The sequence below is a fragment of the Squalius cephalus genome, assembly GCF_949319135.1.
Source record: "Squalius cephalus genome assembly, chromosome: 10".
NCBI classification, from domain to species: domain Eukaryota; kingdom Metazoa; phylum Chordata; class Actinopteri; order Cypriniformes; family Leuciscidae; genus Squalius; species Squalius cephalus.
The window spans coordinates 24,081,112-24,093,977 of NC_137131.1; the positions used below are offsets into that span (position 1 = coordinate 24,081,112).

The following is a 12,866-nucleotide window of genomic DNA, read 5'->3' on the forward strand; positions in this document are numbered from 1 at the left end:
TGTGATGCTATTTTCTTTAGGAAACAAACTTTGTTGCATTATTTTCCTGTTATCTCTGTAAAGCTGCTTTGAAACAATATGTACGCTATATAAATAAAGGTGACTTGACTTGAATCTAATTGAATTTCCTACCCTTTCTGAGAGAAATGTTGTAAAAAAATAATGTAAAAAAGTTATTAATTTAGTTAATTTATATATATAGCCGCGCTGGAGAAAACTGTGATGTCATCGTCCAGCTCAGTTCAGTTCTCATATAATGGTGTCAATGCAGGCAGATCAATAATATTGTTGAATATTAAATTAAATGTCCCCAACTAAGCAAGCCAAAAGCCAATGGCGAAAAAGGTGACAGTGGCAAGGAACCAAAACTCCATCAGGTGACAGACTGGAGAAAAAAAAACCTTGGGAGAAACCAGGTTCAGTCAGGAGGCCAGTTCTCCTCTGGCCAACAAATGAAGAGTGTATGATTATGATTCAGGCAGCATTATAGGTCAGAAGTCAGATTGGATTGGAACATTCCAAATATTATCCAGTTCCATCTGGTTGAAGATCGGAGTCATCACGCTGGTATGGAGACGGGTTTGTTGAGGATCAGTTCCGATGGCTGTCGTGTCGATGAGGCCTTCACAGGGGAGAGTCTAGTTGACACAATCTCTGCTGACACTTCAGGGATGCGTTGTCAAGTCAAGTCACATTTATTTATATAGACAGTTATACAAATTGTTTCAAAGCAGCTTTACAGAGATAACAGGAAAATAATGCAACAAAGTTTGATTCCAGAAGAAAATAGCATCACAGTCCAGCTTAAGTAAGTTCTGTGATGTTTAATTTTTGTTGTAAAAAAGTAACCAAAAACTCCATTAGGTGGCAGAATGGAGAAAAGAAAAAAAACCTTGGGAGAAACCAGGCTCAGTCAGCATTGTGGTCGTGTTTAGGCGCAGATCCTCCATCTGATCTGGATACGGCCCGGATCCGGCTGATTACAGTAAATAAACAGAAAGACTAACATTAGCGTAGATGCCATTCTTCTTATGATGTAACGAGTACATCAGGTGTTATAGGAAGTGTTCCTGGTTCCGGCTGACCTAATTTATGCAGCCTAATAATCATTTAACTGATTTGAATAATAGGAATGTATAATGTTCTATGTGTATGCCAGGTTAAAGAGATGTGTTTTTAGTCTAGATTTAAACTGACAGAGTGTGTCTGCTTCCCAGACAATGTTAGGAAGACCATTCCAGAGTTAAGGTGCTAAATAGGAAAATAATCTACCGCCAGCAGTCGATTTTGATATTTTAGGTATTATCAACTGGCCAGAATTTCAAGATCGCAATAGTTTAAACTGAGAAAATGTATCATTTTAAGGGAAAAATAAGTTGATTTTAAATTTCATGGCATCAACATCAAAAAGTTGGGACAAGGCCATGTTTACCACTGTGTGGCATCCCCTCTTCTTTTTATAACAGTCTGCAAACGTCTGGGGACTGAGGAGACAAGTTGCTCAAGTTTAGGAATAGGAATGTTGTCCCATTCTTGTCTAATACAGGCTTCTAGTTGCTCAACTGTCTTAGGTTTTCTTTGCCGCATCTTCCTCTTTATGATGCACCAAATGTTTCTATGGGTGAAAGATCTGGACTGCAGGCTGGCCATTTCAGTACCCGGATCCTTCTTCTACGCAGCCATGATATTGTAATTGATGCAGTATATGGTCTGGCATTGTCATGTTGGAAAATGCAAGGTCTTCCCTGAAAGAGACGACGTCTGGATGGGAGCATATGTTGTTCTATAACTTGGATATACCTTTCAGCATTGATGGTGCCTTTCCAGATGTGTAAGCTGCCCATGCCACATGCACTCATGCAACCCCATACCATCAGAGATGCAGGCTTCTGAACTGAGCGCTGATAACAATTTGGGTTGTCCTTGTCCTCTTTAGTCCGGATGACATGGTGTCCCAGTTTTCCCAAAAAAAACTTAAAGGTCCCGTTCTTCGTGATCCCATGTTTCAAACTTTAGTTAGTGTGTAATAGAGAGAGGTTATAGTGCAGCATATGTCACTTTGAGTGATTTATGACCCTTAAGCCCCGCCCCCTTTTTGACGTGAGAATTTTCCCACGCTTGCCCCGCCCCTTTTCCAGCAGGGGATTTTTTCCCACGCTTGCTCCGCCCCTTTTGACCGGTGGCTTTTTTTCCCACGCTTGCTCCTCCCATATGGGCGTGAACAGAACCAGGGAGATATTATAAATTAAATTATATATTTAATAATATAAAACGTTGTATAAAAGTTAAAATACACATGTGTTTAGTGTTCTCACACATTTGTAAAATGTTAAAATGTCAATGAAAAGTTTAAATTGCATTATCTTAAAGCTATCAAAATGTATTAGTATTAAGACATTAAACAAATATTAAAACATATCAAGCGCATAAACACATACGTACATTTAAAAAACTGACTTATGTTTTTACAAGTCCGTTTTGTTGAAAGAAGAACAAAAGTTTTTATTTTATCCGTCTCCAAAGGCTTAGAGCTTTTAACACCAAAAATGACAAAATCCGAAAAAGTGAATAGTTCTATTTTCTAACATACATTTAAAGAAAAAGCTGTACTTTCACAATTACATTGTGTTTAAAGGTTAAAAGTTTAAATTATATTTTCTTAAAGATATCAAAATGTGTTAGTGTTAAAACATCTAAAACAACATTTTAAAGATGTTAAAAGTTTAAATTATATTTTCTTAAAGATATCAAAATGTGTTAGTATTAAAACATCTAAAACAACATTTTAAAGATGTTGAAACATTAATGAAAAAAGTTTAAATTATATTTTCTTAAAGATATCAAAATGTGTTAGTATTAAAACATCTAAAACAACATTTTATGTTAAAACATAAATGTTAAAACATTGAAAAAGCAATAATCAGCTCCGGACCGTGGGAATTTCCCATGGTCCCCTTCCCTACAAACACCCCCACCCCTCCCCACTTCTGGTCAGGTCATGTGACCGTGGGAAATTTTCCCACGATCCACATTAAAACATCTAAAACAACATGTATTAAAATTATATCGAACAAATAGTTCTATTTTCTAATACATTTGAAGAAAAGTTGTACATTCACAATTACATAGTGTTTAAAGGTGTATAAAACATTGTTTAAAGTTTAAATTATATTTTCTTAAAGATATCTAAATGTGTTAGTATTAAAACATCTAAAACAACATTTTATGTTAAAACATAAATGTTTAAACACTGAAAATCAATGTTCAGTCATTTACAGAAGAGTATAACGGGTTAAGAGAGTTTTTCATTACAAAAAGATAATTTTTAAAAATGTTGAACCATAATCATTTAACTTTCACACATTATTTATAAAACGTTACATTTTACATAAAGTATCTTTAAAAGTGTATATTTTCTTAAAGATATAAAAAAAATGCGTTAGCATTAAAACGCCTAAAACAACATTTTAAAGATGTTAAAACATTAATGAAAAAGTTTAAATTATATTTTCTTAAAGATATCAAAATGTGATAGTATTAAAACATCTAAAACAACATTTTATGTTAAAACATAAATGTTAAAACATTGAAAAAGCAATATTCACCTCCGGACCGTGGGAATTTCCCATGGTCCCCTTCCCTACAAACATCCCCACCCCTCCCCACTTCTGTATTGTTTAACAGATAAACTAGGCTACGTTGCGAAGCAGGGAAAAGGCAGAGTGAGAGGGCGACAGGTTTGTGGTGAGGGGTAAACTCTGGATGAAGACATAAAAATGCGACCACAGGGCATGTCCACTCAAGCCCCGCTCTCTGCTTCGCAACGTAGCCATCCTACAGCCCTGCGACACCCGTAACATCGACCACCACGGCATCCGTTTCAGGCCAAATGGAGGAGCGGGTGGGTTACTTAAACCTGGATATGTCTCACCGGGATATGTCTCACCAGCGACCTCCGGCTTGTCACAGTCCTGACATGCGTTGGGAACAGGAACTCCTTGACACCTTTCAAAATTGGTCTCTTGCTACAGTAACTCCAGCCGAGCTTTCCAATGTATCTAACTCGGCAAAGCAACAGTGTGAAGAAAGGTTGCTCACATTTGTCTACTGGCCCTCAAGAATAACTGTTCGACCAGACCAATTGGCTAAGGCTGGTTTTTACTATGTTGGTCGTCGTGATGACGTGAAGTGCTTTTGTTGTGATGGTGGACTCAGATGTTGGGAGCCTGGTGATGATCCATGGGTAGAACATGCCAAGTGGTTTCCAAGATGTGAATACCTGTTGCAAGAAAAGGGCCAAGAGTTTGTTCATCAGATTCAAGCAAGATTTCCAAGACTATTTGAACAGCTATTGACTAATGGAGACAGCAACTCAAGAGAGTTTGTTATTCCACCTGTTGTACACCTGGGTCCTGGAGAAGACCGTTCAGAAGATGCAGTGATGATGAACAATCCTGTGGTGAAGTCTGCTTTAGAGATGGGATTTGAGCGTGGCCTGGTGAAGCAAAATGTTCAAAGCAAAATTCTCGCAAGTGGAGAAAATTACAAAACCGTTCAAGAGTTGGTGTCTGTTTTACTAAGTGCAGAAGATGAGAAGAGAGAGGAGGAGCGAGAGCTTCTTGCTGAGGAAATGGCATCAGATGGTTTTACTTTTCTTAAGAAACATCATCATGTCATGTCACAGCAGCTAAAAAGTGTGCAGAGCTTAATGGACCATCTTCTAGAGGAGAACATCATCTCACAGAAAGAGTATGGCATTATTCGTAACTGCACTACAGTCAAGCAGCAGACAGGGCAGCTCATTGAGTTAGTCCTGTCGAAAGGAAATGTGGCAGCAGAGGTCTTCCGCAACTGGATCAAGAAGAATGATGTCTGCCTGCTGAGAGAACTGATGGCCCAGACAAATGAAGCTGCATCACCGAGTCAAGATCTTTCAGACTTGCCTATGGAGGAACAGTTAAGAAGACTTCAAGAGGAGCGCACATGCAAAGTTTGCATGGATAAGGAAGTGAACATTGTCTTCATCCCCTGTGGTCACCTAGTTGTGTGCAAAGAATGTGCGCCTTCTCTGCGCAAGTGCCCCATATGTAGAGGATTGGTCAAAGGCGCTGTCCGTACTTTCCTATTATAAAGTGAAGATATTTATCATCCAAGTAACAACAGTTTTTGGATGTGCAAATTTACACCAACTCTAATTGTTTCACATATAACTGTTGATTGTTAGATGATTTATCTAACAATTGAAATTGACGATAGGTTAAAATATTTTTATTTTTATATGTTCAATATTCCTTTCCCTCCTTTCACGTAAAAATACCACGTATCAACTGTAATTCATTAGCTTAACCATGTTGTTTAGTGACACAGATGGTGTTTTAAAGTTAGTCCGGCTTTACAAGACCGTGATGCATCGCTACGGTGTGACAAATATGTTGATGTGTAAAAAATACACCCAAAGAATTTAGCACAACTATTTACACACATACGAAGTAGGAGAATATCTAACTGTATATTGTAGACTGTGAGCACTCCATTACCCGTTTATTTGGGGGTCAGAGTCATCCTTAGCTCATACGTTTCTTTAATTTGTGCAGGATGTTGAAGTGTTAGTTAAAAAAGGTATTAGTTAATAACAAACAAACAAACATTAAAACAACATGGAACCATGATATTAATATATAAAATATGATATAATTACATGTTGAACCATAGCCTACTCACAGTTTGAAAATGACTTCCATAATATTTTCTTTTAGTAAAGCTATGTCTGGATTATCCCAACGCATAGTAGATCGAGTTCTGCTTTTGCAACACACTACTGTATAAATGTTTGAAGTCGTTTGTGTCTTTGGTAATTTACTTCCAATCCATACTTTGAAGCATCATGATTTTAGAAAAAATTATAAAAAAGAAATAACTATATGCCTAACTGAGAAAAAACTGTAGGGGTAAATGAAATATACAATTTTGTGTCTTGTTTTAGTGTAATACCAGTTTTAGTAAAGCAAGAGTTGTATTAATGTTTTTTCAAAAGGTCTAAGTGAGTACAATGGTTTGTCACAAACACATCTAAAGCGTTTTTACTCGTATGAGGAAACCTCTCGCAACATTACTAATCAATTAACCACAGAAATATTGCATGTCATCAGACTGTTTTAAAGAAATTAAAGCATGAATAAAGGCAAATCTTTATTTAAAGAAGAATTCTGCTTTTGCAACACACTACTGTATAAATGTTTGAAGTCGTTTGTGTCTTTGGTAATTTACTTCCAATCCATACTTTGAAGCATCATGATTTTAGGTCTGTAAAAATAGAGAATAAAAAAAAGAAATAACTATATGAGAAAAATAAATAACCTAACTGAGAGGTTTTTTTGTCGGCCTCTCAGCTTTGAGAGGGGTGTGTTAGGGGGCGGAGTCTGTTTGACCCACTGCCCCGTCTTTCAGTAGTCATTTCCAACTTGGACTCTGAAGTGACCAGTCGTGTTTTCTGTTTGGGAGGTGAAAAGGGGCTGTTGGGTTTTCCCACGGGCCACCTGTTGTGGGAGGTGGTAGGGGCGGGGTTTGCGTGGGTCTCTGTGCAGCCCTCACAGAGTGTCAGTCCTGGCAAATCTCTGGAGTGAGTGGACATTCTTTTACTCTGCTCCAGCACAAGGAAACACTTTTATATCTTTTAAACTCTGAGTCTTTAACAATTGGTTATGTAAAAACGTAAGGCTTTTTAAACTAGTTTGTGTTTTATGTAAAAGTTTAACAAATACTGTATGGACGTTAGATCTTTTTTTTTTTTTTTTGTAAATGAAAAAAAAACTCTTTTTAAGTTGTTTTTACTTTTCTGTATATGACTGAACGTTGTATTTTTAATGTTTTAACATCTTAAAATAACTCTTTTAGAGAAAATGCAATTTTAACTTATTTCACTGTTGTTTTAACGTTTAATATGTAATGAGTGTAATTAATGCACATATGTCTTCTTTAATGAAAACACTGTGATGTCACGTCACATCTGTGTCATCCGGAGGCCTCCAATGAGACATAAGTAAAAAGATCTAATACTGAATTAATAACTAAATTAAATAAAACGTACAAAATTTAAAACATTGTTTTGAATAAGTATTTTTTACCAACGTATACTTGGCTTCACAGACCGGATTTCACATTCATGTTATGCTTTCCATGGACAGTGAAGGATATATTTTAGCTAAGAACTAAACAAAAGTTTATAGTGAATTGTAATGTTAAAAAGCTTTGCTTAAAAACTATTCGTTTTACGTATTTTTTAACTGATGTTCGATATGTTAAATGCTCACGTTTGAAACATTGTTTAAAAATATAATTTACCATTTCTTTTTCCGGTATCTTTAAAACTCATTTGTGAAATGCATTCTACCCTATAAGTTGTTTTAAATTATTTAACGGTGACCTTTTTTTTTTTTTTTTTTTTTTTTACGTGTTTTAAAATCTGTATACGTAAAAAGACATTCAAGCTTGTTTACATTTTTCTGATAGGCCTGGCGTTTTAAATACTAGCCTATACACCTTTGTATTTTAAAGGTGTGTCATTTTACAAGTTAAAGTTATTTTATTATTAAAGTTGTATGTGAAAGTGTTACATGTGTGTGTGGAAAATGTTTGCCTACCGCTTATGTTTCACGGTTTTAAAGTTAAAAGCAGATAGTTTTGAACAGATTCATTACTTTTTACATCAAAACGCATTCTCAAACAATGATCGATTTCTCCATTGGGTGAGGTGGATTATCTTATCAAGGAGTGAATAAATCAGTAAGTTAGTGAATATAACTTAACTAAAACATGAATTAACTTTAAACTTTAAACAACTTTTATTTTTTATAAATGTTATTTAGTGTTAGGGGGGGTCTGAGACTCAGGTTTACACATGATCTATACTCATTCATGTGTCTACCTACGATGAGTGATGTATCATATGGAACTTGTTTTAAAATGATTGCACATTATTTTTTGTTGATGTTGTTTTGAACGGTTTTCTAAATCTGAATGTGAAGGGCCACATTCAAACTTTTTTCAGATAGCGTCATAAAATGTACGAATACTGAACCATTGCATTTTAACTTCATACATATATTGTTTTTAAAGAGTTTTAAATTAATGTGGAAAACAAAACTCTTCTTTAATTAAAAACAACTCACTGATCTGGTACCAATACATAGTTGGCTTGGGAGGGATCTTGATGTAGGAGGGGTCATGGTGTGGGAGGGGTCTAGGGGTGGGAGGTATCTAGGGGTGGGAGGGGTCTAGGGTGGGAGTGGTCTACCTGTGGCTACAGGGCAGATGTCACAGAGGTCAGTCTAACTTTTGGGATGTAACCATGTGGACGTGTTTCATTGAGCTCCTCACGAGACTTTGCAACTTTTGGAAATAAAATCTCTAAACCTATGGATCCGGATATACCCTTAATGTTGGATAAAGCCTTTGGTCTTGGATATACCTTTTGGATATATATTTGGATATACCTCTGGTCATGAATATATCCTTGTTGTTGGATAAACCTTTGGTCTTGGATATACCTTTTGGATATACATTTCCGATATACATTTGATGTGGAATATACCTTTGGATATACCTTTTGGCTCTCTTTCAACAAATGGTATGTGAAACGTAAGGCTTTTTAACAATGTTTTTAAACTAGTTTGTGTTTTATGTAACAGTTTTACAAATACTGTGCGGATGGATACATTTACTTTTCTGTAAATTATTGATTTTTAACATCTTAAAATAACGCTAACTCATTTTTAATAACTCTTTTAGAGAAAAATGCAATTTTAACTTATTTCATTAATGTTTTAAAAGTGATGGATACATGAATGAAATGAAATGACATCTGTCTTCTTTTAATAAAAAAACAAACAAAAAAACACTGATCTCATCTCTGATTATGTCTTTATTGTACATTTCTTAAAAAAAGTTTTAATATACATTGTCATGATGTTATCTGTTAAACAATACAGAAGTGGGGAGGGGTGGGGATGTTTGTAGGGAAGGGGACCATGGGAAATTCCCACGGTCCGGAGGTGAATATTGCTTTTTCAATGTTTTAACATTTATGTTTTAACATAAAATGTTGTTTTAGATGTTTTAATACTATCACATTTTGATATCTTTAAGAAAATATAATTTAAACTTTTTCATTAATGTTTTAACATCTTTAAAATGTTGTTTTAGGCGTTTTAATGCTAACGCATTTTTTTTATATCTTTAAGAAAATATACACTTTTAAAGATACTTTATGTAAAATGTAACGTTTTATAAATAATGTGTGAAAGTTAAATGATTATGGTTCAACATTTTTAAAAATTATCTTTTTGTAATGAAAAACTCTCTTAACCCGTTATACTCTTCTGTAAATGACTGAACATTGATTTTCAGTGTTTAAACATTTATGTTTTAACATAAAATGTTGTTTTAGATGTTTTAATACTAACACATTTAGATATCTTTAAGAAAATATAATTTAAACTTTAAACAATGTTTTATACACCTTTAAACACTATGTAATTGTGAATGTACAACTTTTCTTCAAATGTATTAGAAAATAGAACTATTTGTTCGATATAATTTTAATACATGTTGTTTTAGATGTTTTAATGTGGATCGTGGGAAAATTTCCCACGGTCACATGACCTGACCAGAAGTGGGGAGGGGTGGGGGTGTTTGTAGGGAAGGGGACCATGGGAAATTCCCACGGTCCGGAGCTGATTATTGCTTTTTCAATGTTTTAACATTTATGTTTTAACATAAAATGTTGTTTTAGATGTTTTAATACTAACACATTTTGATATCTTTAAGAAAATATAATTTAAACTTTTTTCATTAATGTTTCAACATCTTTAAAATGTTGTTTTAGATGTTTTAATACTAACACATTTTGATATCTTTAAGAAAATATAATTTAAACTTTTAACATCTTTAAAATGTTGTTTTAGATGTTTTAACACTAACACATTTTGATATCTTTAAGAAAATATAATTTAAACTTTTAACCTTTAAACACAATGTAATTGTGAAAGTACAGCTTTTTCTTTAAATGTATGTTAGAAAATAGAACTATTCACTTTTTCGGATTTTGTCATTTTTGGTGTTAAAAGCTCTAAGCCTTTGGAGACGGATAAAAAAAAAAACTTTTGTTCTTCTTTCAACAAAACGGACTTGTAAAAACATAAGTCAGTTTTTTAAATGTACGTATGTGTTTATGCGCTTGATATGTTTTAATATTTGTTTAATGTCTTAATACTAATACATTTTGATAGCTTTAAGATAATGCAATTTAAACTTTTCATTGACATTTTAACATTTTACAAATGTGTGAGAACACTAAACACATGTGTATTTTAACTTTTATACAACGTTTTATATTATTAAATATATAATTTAATTTATAATATCTCCCTGGTTCTGTTCACGCCCATATGGGAGGAGCAAGCGTGGGAAAAAAAGCCACCGGTCAAAAGGGGCGGAGCAAGCGTGGGAAAAAATCCCCTGCTGGAAAAGGGGCGGGGCAAGCGTGGGAAAATTCTCACAAAAAGGGGGCGGGGCTTAAGGGTCATAAATCACTCAAAGTGACATATGCTGCACTATAACCTCTCTCTTGTAATGTTGTTGTTAGAGTATAAATAATATCTGCAAAATTATAAAGCTCAAAGTTCAATGCCAAGCGAGATATTTTATTTAACCCTCTGGGGTCTGGGCTGTTTTTGGGGCCCTTGAGATGTTCTGACATGCCCTGACATTTGTGCTTTTTTCAGTTGCTTATAAACATATTAATGGCAAAGGTGTAAATTCACTCTATAAAGCACAAACAGGGCTACCATAATATGTGAGCCATGTGTATGTACATGTTTTCATTTTTGAGAGAATAATGTTTATGCGTGGTTATTGAAAAAAATAAAAAATAAAAATTCTGAAATAAGGCCACAAAACACATAGTAAATATGTGTCAATAAGACTTTTGACTAATGGATGTCCTCGCCTAGTGTTTTTTCTTCAAAATTATGTGAAAATAGTCTTGCTTTATCGTTCACATAAAACCATACATTGATTTAAATTGATGTAAAACAGGTTTTGCTTGGAAAGCCAATATGCGAGGGGGAGGAGTAGTTTACACCTTAGATTACAGTGTCCCACCCACTTTGCATAATGATGAGCCATTCACTCAGGTGTGAAACTGACTGAGCCACAATACAAGGACAACAGATATATTTAGAAGACTTATATTGACCATTTAAGATTTTGCTTACATCTATCTTGTAAATATGTTTTGCTATTTTATTAAAAAGGTTACAATTACAACAATAATTACAATTTCAACAATATTTCAAGTGTACTCTTTCTTTGTAAAAAAAAAAAAAGATTATAGGCCTACATTTTATCTATGTATTCATATTTCAGTCGATTTTTACTCATCTCAGTAGCAATACAGTTTGCTAAAACATCATCATTCATTCACACACGCGATTTAAATTTAACTTCTGGCAAAGATGAAGTTGACGATAGGCTATTGACTCGCGATCTTCGCAGTAGGCTAGTGTTTTGGATGGTTTGTTTAGAACCAGCTTTCTGTAAATATATTTCACATTTTTTAGACATGTGAGGCGAGTAGGCTATACGGTCTGGTTCATGATGATCTAGTTCAAGCACCTTATGTTGTGGTTGCTAGCCTATATTTACTTTAAATCCAGGAAATTTGTTAATGAAAAAATTATTAAAATTAAGATACAATTGATACAAAACGAAATTCGTTTTAAAGAAAGGATTTGTACTTTCTGTTTTGAGGTCTCTGTGAAAGTTTGAAAGTCTTTTAGTGCTTTTTTTAGAGCGCTCGCGTCCATAATGGAGAACTGTCACGTAATATTGTTTTTTCCTCATAAATGCGAACACGAAAAATAAAAGACAAAAGACTTTTAAGTAAAACTTACTCCGAAATTGTGGTCTCGGCGGAATTCGCTCTTCAAAATGCTGCCGTTCGTCCTCTGAGGAAAAGGTGCATTCTTCCTCGCTGTCCAGAATCATCTGAAGGGAGTCTTTATTACCGGAGAAGCGTGTCATACTCAAAACGCGATGAACTATCAGTCTGAAGTCTGATGAACAAACTGTGTTTTTATGGCATTGATCGGGGGGCGTATGCGATGCATACTAGATCAGGTAAACTATTTACATGTGAATCGCGCCAGGGGGCGGGGCGGCCTCAGCACATTATAGAGATAATGAAGGGAGAAGGAAAAACGGTACCTCTCCTTGCTTTCAAAGGGATTACATGAGTTAAAAACATTTGTTTTTTATATAAATTACTTCATTTAAAAGAGGAGATTTCAAGCTTCATAAAGACATATCTCACGTGCCTGTGTGAGAAGTATTCGCTGAGTTATGATTCATTTTCGGACGCGTTTCAGAATGGACTACACGGACAGAGAGAAGGCAGAACTCGCTTCGTGATTATTTTTCTTTATTTGGCAAAAAGCACAACATTTTGTTTTTATTGTGAGTATACACAAAAATAATACACATTTAACAGAATCGATTGATGTATGAAACTTGTTTTATAAAATCAAAGTCAAAAGAGTATTTGGGGTCTCAATTCAACTCATAAGGAAAAAAGCGAGCAGATCACGCCGGCGTGATCTCCGACCTCTGAGGGTTAACAGAAGTCGCCTACAGCGAACGGTCGATTTGGACTACATCCCTCTACTTCCTTCTTTAATGACGTCACTAGAACAGTTTTTTGACTAACCTCCGCCCACAGGAATACAAAAAAAGGGGGGCGTGGTCTTGTTGCGCTCCCACAGAGAAGAGGAAGAGTTGCGTTTGTAGAGTGTGTTTGTCGCCATGTCGTC

The 12,866-nt window shown here is 34.9% G+C and overlaps 1 protein-coding gene across 1 annotated transcript; it reads left to right on the forward strand.

The window, feature by feature from the left end:
• Window positions 1–3,889: 3,889 nt before the first annotated feature.
• On the forward strand, window positions 3,890–5,131 carry LOC307166198 (baculoviral IAP repeat-containing protein 2-like; the record flags this gene model as incomplete). The annotated part of the gene is made up of 1 exon (XM_079884414.1): window positions 3,890–5,131. The coding sequence occupies one exon, from the start codon at window positions 3,890–3,892 to the stop codon at window positions 5,129–5,131; it is 1,242 nt and encodes a 413-aa protein (XP_079740540.1).
• Between the last annotated feature and the right edge of the window lie 7,735 nt (window positions 5,132–12,866).